This window comes from Myxocyprinus asiaticus, chromosome 20, assembly GCF_019703515.2.
Source record: "Myxocyprinus asiaticus isolate MX2 ecotype Aquarium Trade chromosome 20, UBuf_Myxa_2, whole genome shotgun sequence".
Classification (NCBI taxonomy): domain Eukaryota; kingdom Metazoa; phylum Chordata; class Actinopteri; order Cypriniformes; family Catostomidae; genus Myxocyprinus; species Myxocyprinus asiaticus.
The window spans coordinates 3,819,595-3,840,647 of NC_059363.1; the positions used below are offsets into that span (position 1 = coordinate 3,819,595).

General features: G+C 37.5%; 2 protein-coding genes across 3 annotated transcripts; one reads left to right on the top strand and one right to left on the bottom strand.

Annotated features, from left to right (window-relative positions):
- Nucleotides 1-1,273: 1,273 nt before the first annotated feature.
- On the bottom strand, nt 1,274-15,298 carry zbtb24 (zinc finger and BTB domain containing 24). 2 transcript variants are annotated; one of them, XM_051645827.1, is made up of 6 exons: nt 15,275-15,298; nt 6,462-7,365; nt 6,091-6,258; nt 4,931-5,098; nt 4,677-4,758; nt 1,274-2,592 (listed from the first exon to the last, which is right to left on the bottom strand). In XM_051645827.1, the coding sequence occupies exons 2-6, from the start codon at nt 7,336-7,338 to the stop codon at nt 1,758-1,760; spliced, it is 2,130 nt and encodes a 709-aa protein (XP_051501787.1). In that variant the 5' UTR covers nt 7,339-7,365; nt 15,275-15,298; the 3' UTR covers nt 1,274-1,757. The 2 variants fall into 2 exon arrangements, with proteins under 2 accessions (XP_051501787.1, XP_051501786.1); XM_051645826.1 differs by lacking the exon at nt 15,275-15,298 and adding an exon at nt 12,744-13,008.
- A 585-nt stretch (nt 15,299-15,883) lies between these two features.
- Nucleotides 15,884-20,512, top strand: ddo (D-aspartate oxidase). The gene is made up of 5 exons (XM_051645833.1): nt 15,884-15,939; nt 16,914-17,087; nt 17,205-17,313; nt 17,409-17,585; nt 19,518-20,512. The coding sequence occupies exons 2-5, from the start codon at nt 16,916-16,918 to the stop codon at nt 20,074-20,076; spliced, it is 1,017 nt and encodes a 338-aa protein (XP_051501793.1). The 5' UTR covers nt 15,884-15,939; nt 16,914-16,915; the 3' UTR covers nt 20,077-20,512.
- The last annotated feature ends 541 nt before the right edge of the window (nt 20,513-21,053 follow it).

A 21,053-nucleotide genomic window follows, 5' to 3' on the forward strand; every position in this document is an offset into this window, starting at 1 on the left:
ATTATTATGCATTTACTTAATTACATTTTTATGTTTGAAATAAATTATTGGTAGAAAAATGCTTATTATGTGTCTTCTCTTTGTAACACCATGGTCAGGTTTGATAGCAAGCATAATTAAATAAACTTCAAAAACTGACACTCAAATCAATTTTAAAATGCTAAACTTTGACAAATAATAGTTTGATAACGTCTAAATTATATATCCAAATGCATATCTTGTGATAAAATATAAAATTAGGTTACAACAAGCCATCAGACTACACAGTAGGTGGCTACAGTCATCTAATGGCTGTTACTGGCATGACATGGTTTTAAAGTCATGTTATTTATATTTTGTTCATCAGATGGCAGCAATCTGCCTCCAATTTATGTCATTCTCATATTTTCTTCATGTTTCAACTTATAGAAGTGTAGATTTCTGAATTTTTTATTTGTAAAAAATGTGCTTATTTGTATATGCAAATTAATGGTAATATTTAGAAATGTACATGTAAATAAGATCAAAATAGCATAAAATCACAAAAGAAAGGCTTAATTTTATTGTTCTTACTTCAGAGAAGAAAAAATGTTATCATTATCATCATCATCATCATCAAAAAATAAGGGTTACACATCTAAACCTTCCGGTCAAAAATGACAGTGAATACCAAAGGAAGGTGCCATTTTTGACTCCCATAGAAGGAGGGTTAAAGACGTTAAGGACGTTGTACATTTGTCCTTTTGACCAATTTTCAAATATTGTTTTGCTTGAAATCAAAGTGTTTGTAATGTTGTGATTCACCTCGGAGCTGGTTAGTTTGGTTCATGGTTTAAAACTTTATATAGTTTTTTATTTCACCTCAAAATCAAAAGAAAAAAAATATTAAATATTAAGTGATATTTTGCATCAAGAAAACGTAGCCTATTTTTTGGGACCATTGAGGTATTTTGGCATTGTAACATTATTATATTTGGTACTTTTTTGTACCAAATAACAGTAATGAGAATCACATTTGTAAGTCCTAAAACAAGCCTTTCTTTAAGAAAAATAAAATTACTATTACTTTCTTTTGATTTTGGGGTGAAATATGAACATATTCTTGACAGGTTTCTTGAGATTCACCCTATTACCTGAACAAATAAAATGGTCGTTTCATTTTGTCTGTTCTGTATAATCATGAGCATTTCTTTAAAGCATTTTTGGGCAATTGGTGTCTGTAAGTGCAGCGTTAATTGCGTAAAAATCAAAAGAAAAAATAAGAAATTATATTTTGCATTCAGGACCAATAAGATGTTTTGCATCATTTTTATTTTATTTTTTGCATTACAGTAAGAAAACTGTGAGGAAATGTGCTTAATTGTCCTGAAAATCACATTGGTTGAAATATGACATATTTTGAACATAATCTTGATAGGTTTAATGAGATTCACCTTATTACCTGACATACTGTAAGGTGCCATTTTGTCTGTTCTGCATATTCATACAAGTATTACAAATTTTCAAAGCGTTTTTGGACAAAAACAACTGGAGTTGTCTGTATGTGTAATATTGATTGCGTTTACTCATTAACTTGTATCAAACCAGTAAATAATGGTGATGATCTTCATGATCCACATTGAACTCATCATTAAACCCAAAAAAATCAAAAAAATATGATTACACAATTCCTTAGTATTATTGTTTAAAGCAAAATATAACCGTTTACAACAGAAATGAACAAACGTCAGTATTACGAATTTGTTCTAAAGAATTCAGACAGTAAGCCGAGTGTCCCTTCAGTTCTCTGGTGCCATACTGGTGGTGTAGAGATACGAAACTGTTCCTGCTTGGATCTGGAAGGTTTGACCCTGAATCTGGTCACTGGGGATCTGCTCGCTGGTCTGACTGATGGAGATGGGCTGACCACTCTGGCTACTGATATGAATGCTTCCTGTTTGACTCGGGCGGCTTTGGTTTTCAGCTGAGGCCTCCTGAGATACAGCCATTTCTGGTATGGCTTGATGGATCACCTGCAGCTGCTGTGGAGCTCCATGATGTACTTGAAGTTGCTCCATGGCTTCTTTTGTCAACGTGATTACGTGCATCTGCTCTGCCTGTCCGCTGGTCACCTGACCTCCTAAGACACTGATGGTTTGAATTTGCGTACCGGCATCCAATCCATCTGGGGTGACCAGCGCCAGGTTTTGGACATGACCTGAAGGTTGGGTGAGAAGAGTGAGACCCTGCTCCTCAGAAGAATCTTCAGCGGTGATGATGCTGATACCTTGATCATGACCCAGGTTGATGTTATTGACCTCCCTGGTCACGACCAGCTGGATCTCCTGCTCGGGGTGCGTGGGGAGCTGGTACGGTTGGAGTTGGAGAATGTTGTGCATCTCCTCGGCCCCTGATGTGACCTCCACCACTGCAGGCTGGGCAGTCTCGGCACCTTGACGTTCCTTGTTGTGAGTTTTGGTGTGAGCTTTGAGGTTATCCATTCGGGCGAATGCCAGACTGCACACGGAACACGCAAACGGCTTTTTACCCGTGTGAGACGCCACATGTCGTCTCCTCGCACTGGGGTCGGAGAAGGACTTATCGCAGATATTGCAGACATATGGCTTCTCTCCTCTAGATATGACAAAATAACAAATCAACATTCACATATTCAAATCTTAAATATACTTTGTTTAGATTTTTTTTTATATATAGTTTTAAATGTAATCATTTGTATTTTTATAACAGACTTTCATAGTTTAATATTGAAAGTCTGGGTCTTGAACAAGGATAAAACAGTCAAATCTATACATAAAAGGCATTTGAAAAGTTCCAAAAATAAAGGCTGTGGTGGGCCTTATAAAGTGTAGATCTCTCACCTTTTTTTTTTTTTTTTTAATAAAGTCTTAATAAAAATCAGCCCCATGGGTCATGAAAGCTGAGGAAAAACTTGTAAATATATATATTGTTTGGAAGAAAATGTAGTCAATTCTAGGACCATTGAGATTTGTTTTGTTGTGATATGTTTTCACATCTGGATTTCACATCTATTTTTTTTTATTTTGTCATTCTTTTTCTCACTGCTGATTCTAATTAGATTTGTATTACAGTAATACACTTTTATTTATTTTTTTTACAATATACAAAATACTGTTATACAATGTTTTTTTACATTTAAAATTAGCACAAATGGCAGTAAATCTGATATCACCATAATATATAAATACTTAATTTACAAAACATATTATTTTTCTTGCGTTACATTAAAAATTTTACATTAGAATGAGGGGGAAAAAATTGCTAAATGTCATGAAAATAACATACTGCTAAAATCTTAATGATACTAAAAATAGGCTCCACTATATATATATATATATACACTATATGGACAGATGTATTGGGCCACACCTCTTAATCATTGAATTCAGGTGTTTCATTCAGTCCCATTGCCACAGGTGCATAAAATCAAGCACCTAGCCATGCAGTCTGCCTTTACAAACATTTGTGAAAGAATGGGTCGTGGTACTGTAATAGGATGCCACCGTTGCAACAAGTCAGTTCGTGAAATTTCTTCCCTCCTAGATATTCCACAATCAACTGTAAGTGGTATTATTGCAAAGTGGAAGCATTTAGGAACCACAGCAACTCAGCCACGAAGTAGCGGACCACGTAAAGTTACAGAGCAGGGTCGCCGAGTGCTGAGGCGCATAGTGCGTAAAAGTCGCCAACGCTCTGCTGACTCAATAACTGCAGAGTTCCAAACCTCCTCTGGCATTAACATCAGCACAAAAACTGTGCACCGGGAGCTTCATGGCATGGGTTTCCATGGTCGAGCAGCTGTATGCAAGCCTTACATCACCAAGCACAATGCCAAGCGTCAGATGGAGTGGGGTAAAGCATGCCGCCACTGGACTCTGGAGCAGTGGAAACGTATTCTGTGGAGTGACGAATCACGCTTCTCTATCTGGCAGTCTGACGGACGAGTCTGAGTTTGGCGAATGCCAGGAGAATGTTTCCTGCTTGACTGCATTGTGCCAACTGTAAAGTTTGGTGGAGGAGGGATAATGCTATGGGGTTGTTTTTCTGGGGTTGGCCTAGGCCCCTTAGTTCCACTGAAGGGAAATGTTAATGCCTCAGCTTACCAAGACATTCTGGAGAATTCTATGCTTCCAACTTTGTGGAAACAGATTGGGGAAGGCCCTTTTCTGTTCCAGCATGACTGTGCCCAGTGCACAAAGCAAGGTCTATAAAGGCATGGTGGGATGAGTTTGGTGTGGAAGAACTTGACTGGCCCGCACAGAGCCCTGACCTCAACCCTACTGAACACCTTTGGGATGAACTAGAACGGAGATTGCGAGCCAGGCCCTCTTGTCCAACATCAGTGTCTGACCTCACAAATGCTCTTCTGGAAGAATGGGCAAAAATTCCAACAGACACACTCCAAAATCTTGTAGAAAGCCTTCCCAGAAGAGTGGAAGCATTATAGCTGCAAAGGGGGGACCAACTCGATATTAATGCCTATGGATTTAGAATGGGATGTCATAAAGGCTCCTGTAGGTGTAATGTGTAGGTGTACCAATACTTTTGTCCATATAGTGTATATATATATATATATATATACACTGTATATTTACATTTCTTTCTTTTGATTGGGGTGCAATATGGCCTGAACATGTTCTTGAAAGGTTTGGTGATGACAGTTATGGGATGTTTCTAACCTGTGTATCCTGATGTGTGTCTGTAGGGTGCTCTTGGCTGTGAAACACTTGCCACAGATCTCACATGTAAACGGTTTCTCACCTGCAGCAATAACATTGATATAATTGATATAGCCTACTGTATGATCGGTATGCCTTTAGACACAATGAAAAAAAAACTAATGACATTTGCATCCTAAAACACAGCTACTACACTAAAGGTATGTACTTTGCTGGTAAGGAGACCAGTTGTATTGTAAATCTCTTTATATTACCAGTATGAGTTCTGAGATGCTTCTTTAGTTGCGCTGCATCCATAAATTTGTGATGACAGTGTGCACACTCAGGTAATGCTTTTCCTGTGTGAACGCGGTAATGACTCTTCAGCTGCCGCTTCTGACTGAAGGTTTTACCACATTGGTCACAACTGAAGGATTTATTCTCTGCGGAAAGACACACTGAGAGTTTTATAAGTTGTATTTTGATATATATTACTTACACAAAAGTACCAAGGTAATACAATGGAATTTTGGACATGCTACCATAGTAATACCATGTTTTTTCAGATATTTATCACAGAAATACCATGTTTTTTAGAAATGTACTATAGTATTATCATGTTTTTTTTGTGTTATTTTTTCAGATACTGTATATACCATAGCAGTACCATGTTTTTGGACACATAACATGGTAATACCATGTTTTTTATGTACTATAGTAATACCATGTTTTTTTTGGATATTTACCATAGTAATACCATGTTTTTTTAATGTACTATAGTAATACCATGTTATTTCCAATATTTATTATAGTAATACCATGCTTTTTTTTCTTCAAAATGTATAGTACCATGGTAATACCATGCTGTTGTTTTTTTGTTTTTTTAGAAATGTAACATTTTTTGTTGGTGTTGGAAATGTTCCATAGAAATACCATGTTTATTTATACATGTACAGTACCGTGGTAATACCATGTTTTTTTGTTTTGTTTATTTGGAAATGTACCATAGTTATACCATGTTTTTTTTCAGATATGTACCATATTAATAAATTTTTTTCTACTATAGTAATACCATGTTTTTTTTGTTGTTGTTTTTTTTTAGATATTTACCATAGTAATAGCATGTTTTTACAGATATGTACCATATTAATACCATTTTATTGATTTATTTGGAAATGTACCATGGTAATACTGTACCATGTTTTTTGGACACATACCTTGATAATACCATGATAAGTAGCATGAAAAATACCAAGTTAATTTAATACAGTAATCACTGAATACCCTGGGGTATATATTAATGAATCATGTTATTACCATCTGATACTGTCATTGTACCACCACAGTACTTTTTAAAACAGAAAGAGATCATCATATACTACTGTATATAATATAATATCAACTGAATATTTTTCTATTCTTGTCATTGTATTACCAGTGTGCAGGTTCATGTGTTCCTGTAGGGAGTGTTTGGTGGACAGCGCTTTGGAGCAGATCGTGCAGATGAAGGGCTTTTCCCCCGTGTGCATTCGCTGATGAACCAGAAGAGTGTGTTTCTGAGTGAAACCCTTCCCACAAACACTGCACCTGAACGGCTTTTCACCTGCATGAAGAAAAACAATGTTTGTTTTTTTTTAGATTATACCGTAAATATGGGCTTTTAACTAATCTGAATATTTTCTGCTTAAATGTACACCACTTAAATAGAGAATTTACAGTGTGCAGAACAATGCAATAACATTTTTACATTTTTAGTGTGGCTAAAGTGTCCAAATACTTCTGGGGCCACTGTAAAGAAATGTTCACCTGTATGAGTTCGTTGATGTATCTTTAAAAACAGATGGTTTTTAAAAACCTTCCCACAGTCATCACATATAGCCTCTGTGTCTGGATATTTTCTTTTTCGTCCTCTCTTGCCAGGTTCCTTCTGCCTCTTGAAATCGGCCCCTAACTTGAAGCCTCTCAGTTTGACAGGCGGCTTTATTTTGCGTTTGCTGTGACGGGGCCTGTCTTCTCTGGGGTTATAGTCGCTGTCGCTTGCGTCTCTGGGTGAGGAGGTGGACTCCAAGAGAGCTTCAGTAGGTTCTTGAAATGCTGAAGACATCTCCGAGGTAGTTTGGGTTGGTAAACTGGTCTGTAAGGAAGCTGGAATCTCTTTTTGGCTTGACTCCTGAGCTTGCATGTTCTTTTTAGGGCGTCCTCTTTTGCGCTTGGTTGTAATCTGTATGGTTTCATCAACACCAGGTCCTTTGGTGGACAGCACATTTTCGACCGTTGCATTTGACCTGTCCTTTTGAAGATCTTCATGGGCTTTGACCAAATCTTGGATCTCCAGAAACCGGGCCATCTCAAGCAGCTGTTCAGAGTTGCTTTCCTCCACGGACACATTTGCACTGTAGATGAACTCAAGCACGGCTTCAAAGGTCTTCGCAGCCAGGCCTTCCAGTATGTAGACCGTCTGACTCACCTGATCTTCAGCAGTGAACATTAATGAGAAGTATTCACTACTTGCTGCTAGAAGAGCCTTGTGGGCCTTGAAGTGCACATCTTCTACAATAAGAGTTATGTCACAAAGCATTTCTCTTTTTCTGAGCTTGTCAAATTCATGCAGGATTGTGTCCTTGTGCGTTTTTGAATGCAGTGCGAGAACAGATGATGCTGGCAGTAGAGGCTGCACAGACATGGTTTACTCGCATGTGTTGGCTTAGACCTAAAAAAAAAAAAAAAAAATTGTTGAATGACATCAGTTCATTTTTGTTCAGATGTATAAAACATTTTTTTTTTTTTTAACACATTACAAATGCAATTTATACAAAACAATTCCTGGAATACACCTCTTCTATGATTGACATGTTTTCATTTACTGAGTTCAAAACATAGGCGTACATTTAGGTGGGGATCATAGAGACATGTCCCTGTCATCTTTCAGAAACTCAAATGTCCTGAACAACATTTTGGGAAATTTTACCACACAGAAATTTCCTTAGTTTAATTATTAATGTGTAAATTATTGTCTTACCTCTTCGGAAGCTGGTGTTGTCGCGTGGCACTTGCTCAGGATGCACCAATCACAGTCATTTGAAAGATTTTTTTTAAAATAATTTTATTGAGAATATACGGGTGGATTACCATTGGTATCTTACATCCTATCCTTTAAGTTAACAGATTTAAACAAGCATACTTTTTGTGTACAAATCTTTCCTGTCGAAGTCAAAAATGTCCTGAGTTTTGCATGCTGCCCAATGGAGGACTCTGCTTTTTCGGCAGGTAAGCACCCTTTCGAGGAAGACACCTTACAATTTGAACGATTGTGTCAGAGGTGCAGGATTTTAAGATGCCAGTATTACTCCCAATAATTTTTTTATTTTTTACATTAGAGAAGAACTTTGGGATGGATTGAAAAATAATATTTTGTCAATAACCTTTTCAGATATACACTATATTGCCAAAAGTATTCGCTCATCTGCCTTTAGATGCATATGAACTTAAGTGACATCCCATTCTTAATCCATAGGGTTTAATATGACGTCGGCCCACCCTTTGCAGCTATAACAGCTTCAACTCTTCTGGGAAGGCTTTCCACAAGGTTTAGGAGTGTGTTTATGGGAATTTTTGACCATTCTTCCAGAAGTGCATTTGTGAGGTCAGACACTGATGTTGGACGAGAAGGCCTGGCTCGCAGTCTTCGCTCTAATTCATCCCAAAGGTGCTCTATCGGGTTGAGGTCAGGACTCTGTGCAGGCCAGTCAAGTTCTTCCACACCAAACTCGCTCATCCATGTCTTTATGGACCTTGCTTTGTGCACTGGTGCGCAGTCATGTTGGAACAGGAAGGGGCCATCCCCAAACTGTTCCCACAAAGTTGGGAGCATGGAATTGTCCAAAATCTCTTGGTATGCTGAAGCATTCAGAGTTCCTTTCACTGGAACTAAGGGGCCAAGCCCAGCTCCTGAAAAACAACCCCACACCATAATCTCCCCTCCACCAAACTTCACAGTTGGCACAATGCAGTCAGACAAGTACCGTTCTCCTAGCAACCGCCAAACCCAGACTCGTCCATCAGATTGCCAGATGGAGAAGCGTGATTCGTCACTCCAGAGAACGCGTCTCCACTGCTCTAGAGTCCAGTGGCGGCGTGCTTTACACCACTGCATCCGACGCTTTGCATTGCACTTGGTGATGTATGGCTTGGATGCAGCTGCTCGGCCATGGAAACCCATTCCATGAAGCTCTCTACGCACTGTTCTTGAGCTAATCTGAAGGCCACATGAACTTTGGAAGTCTGTAGCGATTGACTCTGCAGAAAGTTGGCGACCTCTGCGCACTATGCGCCTCAGCATCCGCTGACCCCGCTCTGTCATTTTACGTGGCCTACCACTTCATGGCTGAGTTGCTGTCATTCCCAATCGCTTCCACTTTGTTATAATACCACTGACAGTTGACTGTGGAATATTTAGTAGCGAGGAAATTTCACGACTGGACTTGTTGCACAGGTGGCATCCTATCACAGTACCACGCTGGAATTCACTGAGCTCCTGAGAGCGGCCCATTCTTTCACAAATGTTTGTAGAAGAGGTCTGCATGCCTAGGTGCTTCATTTTATACACCTGTGGCCATGGAAGTGATTGGAACACCTGAATTCAATTATTTGAATGGGTGAGCAAATACTTTTGGCAATATAGTGTGTATATATATATATACACACAGGCGAATGGACGAGTTAGGGGCCGTTCACACCGAACGTGTTATTGCGTGCGTCTGTTCTGTTTTCCCATTGTAAACACATGCTGGATGAATGTCTTTGACATTTGCACCGTGTCTCGCTTTTTTCAGTGAAGACTGGCATATTTTAAACACCATGTCAAGTTAAAAATAACTTCAAACTGTCGAAAACGCATGTTGAGACACCTGCGCTCTGTTTCATTCTTTGCACTGCATCTAGATTGTTTTTAGTGCAGCTGTGACAAAGACTCAATATCTGAACAAGTTCAGGCTTCACAGAGGGGACTGTTGCATTGTTTCATATTATTCTAGATTGTTCTGCACCAAGTGAAGTTTCAGCAAATAAACGGTAAGGCAATGCTTTTGTCCCCTTCTGCTCTAGTGTACTAAGGGTCTGCTGTGCCTTGTTAAAACTGTGTATGTTTCAGTACTGTTATGAATGTTGTCTATATGCTTACATAAAATACAGTCTATAGACCTTTTTTACACTCCGGGTTTTGGAACGCAGAAGTAAACGATCGCAGGGTAAACTTCAACAGCGGTGAATGGGAGTGAATGGGAGACCACAGCAAATCTTGTTTTCATTTACCCATCTGCTCCAAGAACAAAAGATAAAGTCCACTATTACATTTCCAGGATTCGTACAGATGCTTCAAAGTTAAATTCAAGGACTTTCAAAGCACATTTTTATTTGCTTTCAAGGGCTATGCTCGAGGCTTCATTAAAACAAATTGGTAAATGGTCTGCACTTATATAACGCTTTTTTTAACCTTAGCGGTTCCAAAATGCTTTACACTGTGGCTCATTCACCCATTCACACGGCAAAGCTGCCATGCAAGGCACTAGCCTGCCATTGGGAGCAACTTGGGGTTCAGTGTCTTGCCCAAGGACATTTCATGTGGAGTCACGTGGGCTGGGAATCGAACTGCCAACCCTGTGATTAGTGACCAACCTGCTCTACCACCTGAGCCACAGCCGTTCACTTTAAAGAAAAATATTTTATTCATTCAGTTAATTTATTTTTATAAAACACCACTTATTACAAGTACAACATATCACAATGTGCATCTTTAACTACATATTCTCACAGTAACAATTCTTGGTTCATTCATAACGAAATTGATGTGCAATTGTAGTGTGCTCCCTTAAAACACACTTTGCTTTACAACAATGGTGGATAACTGGGTCTGTAAACAGTAGTCCATATGACTCATGTGCTATGTTCCATGTTTTCTAAAGTCACACAACAGATTTTTGTGAGGAACTGACCTAAATTGCAAATGGGTCATTCTAAAAAAAAATTGGACTCCAACTTACAAAATATTGAAATTTTCCATTAATTTCAGTTTTTGCCCATAAACGCTGGTGGTAAACATTTTATAACATGCTGACATGATTTTTATTCATAAAGGACAACTTGGCTGTTATACTTTCTTTTATTATTTAATTTTGTTTCACGAATGAAGTTAACACTAATGAGGGTTAAATGGATTAGGCTAAAACACCACATTTTGAGGGTTCAATGGGTTACAACACCAAATATTTTTGTGTGAAAATATTAGTTAAAATGTGAATTAATAACTTTTTAACATGCTGGAAAAATCACTATATGCATCTTTAAGCAGCCTCTGAATTTTGGCCTTAAAATTATTTTCGCATTTCAAAAAAAATTAAAACATAAAAAAAAATGTTTTTTACATTGATAACACCAATGTCATGAAATCAATGGACAAACATTCGTTTTAAATTATTTAAATTATTAATAATAATTTTATTTTGCTTTTTTGTACACTTGTTCGGCATAAATAACATAAATACATAAATAACTTTACATGTCATAGAAGTGGTGTACCAGATGAAGGGGACAAGGATTTTGTTCAGCCAATTGAAAATTTCAAATATATTTTCTAAAACAATGCAAAACAGAGTCAATCCATTTCATATCATTAAAGGTTGGGTTATAGAATTATACCCCTTTATTATTTTTTTATTTTATTTATTTAATTATTTTTTTGCTAATTGAAAGCTAAAAAAGTCAAGGACATGTTTGTCAACATATTTTGATATTGACCCAAATGTTGTCAGAAATGACCTATTTCGTGAGACACAAAGCTTTCTCTACATGTCTAGCGCCCCACAAAACTGAATCCTCCATTGATCTGCATTCAAATCTCAGAACGTTTTATATCTCATATAATTTTTTCACTCTGGAGAGTCATTTTTAATTAAAACTGATAGTTGCAAGGATTCATACTTGTTAAATCCGCCACAACAGTATGTATAAAATATATATCTTTAAATCCTCCAGCAACAATTGATTGTGATTGGTCCATTCTCAACAGCGCTGACAAAAGTAACAGGTGCCACGTGACAGCGCCGTCTATGTGCTGCCTGCTTCAGCTAGGTGGTCGTGTTTTTAAAAATAAATAAATACATTTCATTTATTAAATGAATTAAGTAACGTATAAATTTTTTTGCTAGATTTACGCTGCTAAATAAGGCGGAAACACGTCATCACAGTCTGTGAAAACGGTCTATTGGCAGATGTACTTTTTTATGTTTTTATCAACGAATGACACAAGATATCGCAATATCACAACTGGAGGACGTTTCACATACATTACAACATAAAAGCAAAGAATAAGACAAAAATAAATAAAATAGCTACATAGGCAAGACAAAAAAAAAAAAAAAAAAAAATAAGGAGGGTACATAATCATCAATTACATATTATATAACTGTTTTATAGAAAAATATGCATGTGAGGGTACATATGCAGCATTAAGCACTCTTTTTATATGAGAATGTTAAATGAATATTGCAACTGTTTTGGTTGCTTTCCTGTTTTTGGATTTTTACATTACATCTGTACCCATTTTTACCTCCTCAAACACTGTAAAAAGAGGCTTGCCGTTTGTCCATTTGCATTTGTGAATATAGAATTTACATAAAAATTGTTTACACAAAAATATAATGAGATCAGCATCATTTGAGTAATTATCCTTAATATAATAACAAAAAAACTTTTTGTTATTAAAAAAAACTAAAAGCAAATGGAGCCAACTGGGGTGTTTTCAGGTCTGGGAGGACAGACAGATATTGATGACATTACTGTTTATCTATAGTTATTGTTTTTAAAAAGTATGCCTACACCAGCAGTATAGCCCTGGTAACCATATGATATGATTTTAATTTAATAGGTATTTTGTATCTTGAATTAAATTCTGCAAACTCAAATAAAGGCTCTTCATTATTGAACAACTGATCACAAATAAGAACCCATTCCTAAACCAGTTATCCAAAAAAAAAAAAAAAAAAAGGTATTCCTACACAAAACATTGCAGTTATTCCAAATAAAGAATCTTACATTTGTGTTACTTGCTAGGAGAAGAAATTAGATAGTAAGCGATTTCGGGTTTGGGCTTAAAATCTGATGGTATCATTCGGATCGAGTAGGGCCACACAGTCTCAGGTCCGGGTTTCATTTTAAAGCCCATGCAGACCTCTAACACACACACACACACACACACACGTTTTTATATCATTGTGGGGACTCTCCGTAGACTTCCATGCATTTTATGGATTTTATACAGACCTAACAATAATTTCTATCCCTTAACCCTACCCCTAAACCTAACCCTCACAGAAACCTTTTTGCTTTTTTAATTTTTCAAAAAAACATTGTTTAGTATGTTTAATAAGTCATTTCCCTCATGGGGACCACTGGCTGGGCCCAACAAAGTAGGTAATCTCAGGTTTTACTATCCTTGCGGGGACATTTGGTCCCCACAATGTAGTATAAACATGTACACACACACACACACACACAAACACACACACACACAAACAAACACTCACACACTCTCTCACACACACACACAAACACTCTCACACACTCTCTCTCTCTCACACACACACACACACACAAACACTCTCACACACTCTCTCTCTCTCTCTCACACACTCACAAACACTCTCACACACTCTCTCTCTCTCTCACACACACACACAAACACTCTCACACACTCTCTCTCTCTCTCACACACTCACACAAACACTCTCACACACTCTCTCTCTCTCACACACTCACACAAACACTCTCACACACTCTCTCTCTCTCTCTCACACACTCACAAACACTCTCACACACTCTCTCTCTCACACACACACACAAACACTCTCTCACACACTCTCTCTCTCATACACACTCTCTCACACACTCTCTCTCTCTCTCTCACACACACACACACAAACACTCTCACACACTCTCTCTCTCTCTCTCTCTCACACACTCACAAACACTCTCACACACTCTCTCTCTCACACACTCACAAACACTCTCACACACTCTCTCTCTCTCACACACACACACACACACAAACACTCTCACACACTCTCTCTCTCTCTCACACACTCACACAAACACTCTCACACACTCTCTCTCTCTCACACACTCACACAAACACTCTCACACACTCTCTCTCTCACACACACACACACACACAAACACTCTCACACACTCTCTCTCTCTCTCACACACTCACACAAACACTCTCACACACTCTCTCTCTCACACACTCACAAACACTCTCACACACACACACAAACACTCTCTCACACACTCTCTCTCTCATACACACTCTCTCTCTCTCTCACACATACACACACACAAACACTCTCACACACTCTCTCTCTCTCTCACACACACACACACAAACACTCTCACACACTCTCTCTCTCTCTCACACACTCACAAACACTCTCACACACTCACACTCTCTCTCTCACACACACACACACACACAAACACTCTCACACACTCTCTCTCTCACACACTCACACAAACACTCTCACACACTCTCTCTCTCTCACACACACACACACTCTCACACACTCTCTCTCTCTCACACACACACACTCTCACACACTCTCTCTCTCTCTCACACACTCACACAAACACTCTCACACACTCTCTCTCTCTCTCACACAAACACTCTCACACACTCTCTCTCTCTCACACACACACACACTCTCACACACTCTCTCTCTCTCACACACAAACACTCTCACACACTCTCTCTCTCTCTCACACAAACACTCTCACACTCTCTCTCTCACACACTCACACAAACACTCTCACACACTCTCTCTCTCTCTCTCACACATACACAAACACTCTCTCACACACTCTCTCTCTCTCATACACACTCTCTCACACACACTCTATCGCTCTCTCACTCACACACACACTCTCTCACACACACACAAACACTCTCTCTCACACACACACACTCTCTCACACACTCTATCGCGCGCGCTCTCTCTCTCTCTCACACACACGCGCGCACACATACAAACACTCTCTCACACACACACACACACACAAACACTCTCTCACATACTCTATCGCTCTCTCTCTCTCTCACTCACACACACACTCTCACTCACATACACACTCACACAAACACTCTCTCACACATGCACACTCACATATGAATATGCGCGCGCGCGCATGCACACACACACACTCTCACTCTCTCTCACACACACACACATGCACACTCACATATGCACACTCACATATGCACACACACACACACTCTCTCTCTCACACACACACATACATACACACACGCACACTCACATTTGCACACACACACTGTCTAAATCAGGTGAAGGTATATCAGCACAGTAAATAAAGGAATAAACTGCACGCTTACACAGCGCCATAGGCAGCAACACAAAGCTTCGCTTTTCTTCTAAAAACACGTTCATTTAACTAAAAGAGCAGCGCTGACTTTAAAATAACAACTTTTCATTTGTAAATATATTTCAAAGTATTCTCACGCTGCTATCTAAGGACTCGAATGTACGATTATGAAGCTTTCAGGACCTTACCTTAAAGGAACCGAGTCAGACAAGGCAAAACTCGCGAGAATTGCGTAATGTGATTTTAGCACATAGAAATTGAATAAAAGAGTAGAATGGCAGTTACCGTTAAAGTAGTATTAAATTTTGCGGGGACTAGTGGCTTCTAATCGGACATGCACGAGTCCTCTGAAAATGTGGATTTATTTATTTTAATTTTTTCAATTCAATGGCTATTAAAGTTTCTCAGTGTCATTATTTATGTGTAAAATATTGTCCAGCTTGCTGTGAAGTAGGACAAAAAAAAAAAAAAAAAAAACATTGATCACGTGGTGCTTGTTACTTTCGCAGCACTTTTCGAGATGGACCAATCAGAGGCGATTGTGATTACTGGGAATGGATTCTTAAAATAATAATAATAATAATAATTCATGGCTCGGTTTTCTATTTTTATATCTGATAAAAAGTTATTGTTATTATCATATTTAAAAGGTAATACGTCTTAGAATATTAATACTTCCAATAAGACAAAAAAAGTCCTAAGATTTAAATACTGTTCAATGGAGGATTCAGTTTCGTGAGCCTTAAAGCGCCCCCTGTAGGAAGTTTCCCGAATGATTCATCAGCGTTATGGGTGCTAGTAATATTAACACACTTCAGAAGAGACTTGTGTATTTCGTCGCAGTGTACTGCAGGTAGGCGTTTAAAATATAAATATAATGACTTTTTAATAACAATAAATGTATGCTCTTTGTGCAATGGTGTAAATGTTGTGCATTCATTCTAAATCTAGTAGGATATCTACATTATTGTTTATTGCATGTGTAATTTTAGTATGCAGGCTGCCAATTTTCATAACACATTTAAACTATTATTACCATACAGAAACAAAAAATTATCATAATGAACTAATATTTATCTGTTAGTGTTTATTATTGTACTTTTAATGAATAAAAAAACACAAAGTAACAGCTATAACACAACTTTTATTATTATTATTATTATTATTATTATTATTATTATAAAAAGCCAGAGCATTATTGCAGTTCATGTTAATTTACAGAATAATTTATAGATTGTTGTGTACAGACTTCATAAACATTTGTTACAAGGGTCCACACATATGGTTCTCTTAATTTGGATTTCCTAATTTTCCAAAGTGTATACTACATTAAACATATAATACATTTGTGAACATTTCATTGGTGCAAAATCAATTCAAAGTTTATGTACAACAGAAAAGCAATGGGAGTGGTTATGTTGACTAATTTGAGCAGCAAGCCATGGAATTCACCACAGTTATGAAATAATGTAACTATTCTTTCGTTATCGCACCAATGGACTGTATTTGCTTATTTCAGGTCAAAGTTCTCATTTGTCACTGCCTTTCTTGGATTAACATAAATCAGTGTTGTTTAATGTTTACCCTTAACTATGATGAAATGAAATTAAAGTTGGGCAGATTTATGATTAGACCCTCAGCAATGGGTGTGCCAAATTTCACAGCTTTCCTGTGTAAGGTTCTATGGGCTGCCATAGACTTCCAGCCAGAAGAGGAATAATAACACAAACAAAAACAACTAGTTAAGATTTCAAGAAGAATGTAATCAGTTTGAGTGCACACACATCCTCATTTGGCCACAGTATTTTATCTTGTATATCTGCCCAGACATGAAGCGTGTGAGAGTGGTCGTGGTTGGAGCAGGTGTGGTCGGTTTATCCACTGCGGTCTGTATCGCAGAGACTCTTCCGTACTGCTCGGTGACCATTATAGCTGAGAAGTTCTCACCTGACACCACCAGTGATGGAGCTGCTGGAATCCTCTTTGCCTCGGAGTTCCATGGTGAGATGAACATTGACAGATACATGAAGTACACAGTTAATGTGCTCTACTTGCTTTCATGTTTTGTTTCTAATACAATGAAATTCATAAACCACTTTCTTTATGATCTCCCACCAGATATCCCTCGAGAGTGGCAACAGCGCTGGTTCAAGGAGACGTTTGATCATCTACTGGCTATTGCAGATTCCTCACAAGCATCAGATGCTGGAGTATTCCTCAGCTCAGGGTAAAAAAAAAGAAAGAAGATAAAAAGAAGACAAGACAATATTGTCCTGTAGTGTTTTTCTTTCCTCTTATAATCTCTACATTGCTTCCCCTTAGGTACCAAATTTTCAAGGACGTGCCCTGGGACAAAAAACCGTTCTGGTCAGATTTCGTTCTGGGATTCAGGAACATGACAGATCGTGAACTGAAGCGTTTTCCTGAGCATAAATTTGGTCAAGCTTTCACCACAATAAAGTGTGAATGTTCGAGTTACTTGCCTTGGCTGGGGAAAAGGTACAGTACAAAAAAAATAGAAATCAAATATATCTATATTGTATCTAATATTGTATATTACAGAATTAAAAAAACAAACATCTATACTGCATTAAAACATCTATACATAAACTATTTTATATTACATAAACTATATAAAACATATCTATACTGTATATAAAATAATTTATATTACATAGAATATAAATGTGTAAAACATATATATACTGTATATTTTATATTACATAAAAATATGTATAAAACATCTATATTGTAAATATATTAAGTATATTATATTACCTAAAATTAAATGTATAACACATATCTGTACTGTATATTAAATATATTATATTACAGAAAATTAAATGTATAAAATATTTTGTATTGCATACAAATTTATGAACTGTATAAAAATTAAGTTACATAAAATATAAGTATAAAACATATCTATAGTGTATATAAATTGTTTTATACATTCATATTTTAATTACATATTTTATATACAGTATAGATGTGTTTTGTATATTTGATATTAGTAAATACCTACTGTGTGCTGTATATACATTTACATTACATATTAGTAAATATACAAAACATATTCATATGTTATAATATTTTATTACATAAAATATAATTATACTCTATAAAACAAACCTATACTGTTTAAATATTTTAAATTACATATATATATATATATATATATATATATATATATATATATATATATATATATATATATATAAATGCCTGACATTTAATCATAGGAAACATTCCCTGTCTTTGGTCAGTTAGGATCACTACTTTATTTTAAGAATGTGAAATGTCAGAATAATAGTAGAGAGAATGATTTATTTCAGCTTTTATTTCTTTCATCACATTCCCAGTGGTTCAGAAGTTTACATACACTTTGTTAGTATTTGGTAGCATTGCCTTTAAATTGTTTAACTTGAGTCAAACATTTTGGGTAGCCTTCCACAAGCTTCTCACAATAAGTTGCTGGAATTTTGGCCCATTCCTCCAGACAGAACTGGTGTAACTGAGTCAGGTTTGTAGGCCTCCTTGCACGCACACGCTTTTTCAGTTCTGCCCACAAATCAGACTGAGGTCAGGGCTTTGTGATGTCCACTTCAGTATCTTGACTTTGTTGTCCTTAAGCCACTTTTCCACAACTTTGGAGGTATACTTGGGGTCATTGTCCATTTGGAAGACCCATTTCGATCTTCATGGCTGATGTCTTGAGATGTTGCTTCAATATTTCTACATAATTTTCCTTCCTCATGATTCCATCTATTTTGTGAAGTGCACCAGTCCCTCCTGCAGCAAAGCACCACAACATGATGCTGCCACCCCCATGCTTCACGGTTGGGATGGTGTTCTTCGGCTTGCAAGCCTCACCCTTTTTCCTCCAAACATAACGATGGTCATTATGGCCAAACGGTTCAATATTTGTTTCATCAGACCAGAGAAAATTTCTCCAAAAAGTAAGATCTTTTTCCCCATGTACACTTGCAAACTGTAGTCTGGATTTTTATGGCGGTTTTGGAGCAGTGGCTTCTTCCTTGCTGAGCAGCCTTTCAGGTTATGTTGATATACGACTCGTTTTACTGTGGATATAGATACTTGTAACTGTTTCCTCCAGCATCTTCACAAGGTTCTTTGCTGTTGTTCTGGAATTGATTTGCACTTTTCGCACCAAACTACGTTCATGTCTAGGAGACAGAACGCACCTGGATGATGCGACGGCAGCCATAGTGTGCCAGTACGCTCACCACACACTAGCTATTGGTGGAGATGAGAGAGTAGAGTTATTGAGCCAATTAATGTATTATGCTGTGTGTGTCTATATATATATATATATATATATATATAAAGTAAAAAAAAAAAAAAGGATAGGGGAGAAAAAGGAAGCATTTAATCAATGAACCAGTAACCAGTAACTACATTTCCCTGTAGGTTTATAGAAGCCGGTGGTCAAATCCATCATGAAAAGGTGACCGACCTTCAGAAACTGGCCCAGATGTATGATGTCATCATTAACTGCTCAGGCCTAGGGTCACGCTTCTTGGTTAAAGATGAGGAGGTTTATCCAATACGAGGTCAAGTCTTGAAGGTTAATGCTTCCTGGCTGAAGAACTTCATACGAGATGGAGATGGCATGACCTACATCTACCCTGGTATCAGCCATGTCACCATCGGAGGCACACGGCAGGTGGATGACTGGCGGTTGGAGGTGGATACAGCGGACACTGAGGGGATCATGGAACGCTGTAGCCAGCTGGAACCATCGCTGATCAAGGCTCAGGTGATTGGAGCGTGGGTGGGGCTACGGCCGGGCCGGGCAAACCTGCGATTGGAGCTGGAATATCTGAACGTACAGGGCCGTCACGTGCCTCTGGTGCATAACTATGGCCATGGCGGATGGGGTGTTACCCTAAGCTGGGGCACTGCACTGGACGCGCTCGGACTGGTGAGGCAAAGTCTGTTTGAAAAACCACCATCTGCCAAACTTTGACTCTGCTCTGTACCATAGTACTTACACACTGATGCTACAATTTTACAATAACACATGCTGCTTATTTTGGACCAGTGTATTTGTGTAAGTGTGTTGAAAAATGGCACTTTGAACTTAGTAAGAGAGACAGACATGACTTATTGTTTTGCATCTAATATATGTTTCGGTCTCCTTGATTACTAATGTATTATTATTGGAAGTATATTTGTTTTTGTTCAATGAATTGAAACCTAGAGAAGACTAGAGAAGGGATAGTTCACCCAAAAAAAATTAAAATTCTGTCATCATTTACTCAGAATTTAATTGTTAGCATTACAGTATTAAAAACTGCCTTACTGACATATTGAAAAATTAGATCATTAAATCTATTAAATAAATACATGACTTGTATTATACATACTTTATATAAATAATATTAGCATATGTACATTTACCATAAAGCCAGAAGTGGATTGGCTCCCCCAGCGAAGTCTTTTTTTTCCCACCCTCCACTAAATAACATCTTTTAGAGTTTTTTTCCCCTTGCAACAGAGCCGCCTTTGGCTTGCTCACTGTGGGCTTAAAGATAATAAGGTATACTTTTCTATAAAGCTGTTCGGTGAGGACATCCAACACTAACTTCTGTCATGAACTTAAAGACAGTCTGTGCGTTTTGCATCCTGAACACTGTGTGCGATACATAGCGGCACGCTGGAAACTAAAGTATACTTTGGTCTTAAGAGTGTTTGCAAAACCTGTATGAAAACATTTTATTTGTGCAATTCCATTTGGTGTCACTAGTAGTGCAGAATTACCCCCTTGACCATTAACCTTAATAAATTAAAGTATAATATATTTTAATATTTTTATTCAAACAATAAAAGTTCAAAATTATGAGAGAACTTTAGGATTTTTATATATATATATATATATATATATATATATATATATATATATATATATATAAAATTCTCCCCAATTTGGAATGCCCAATTCCC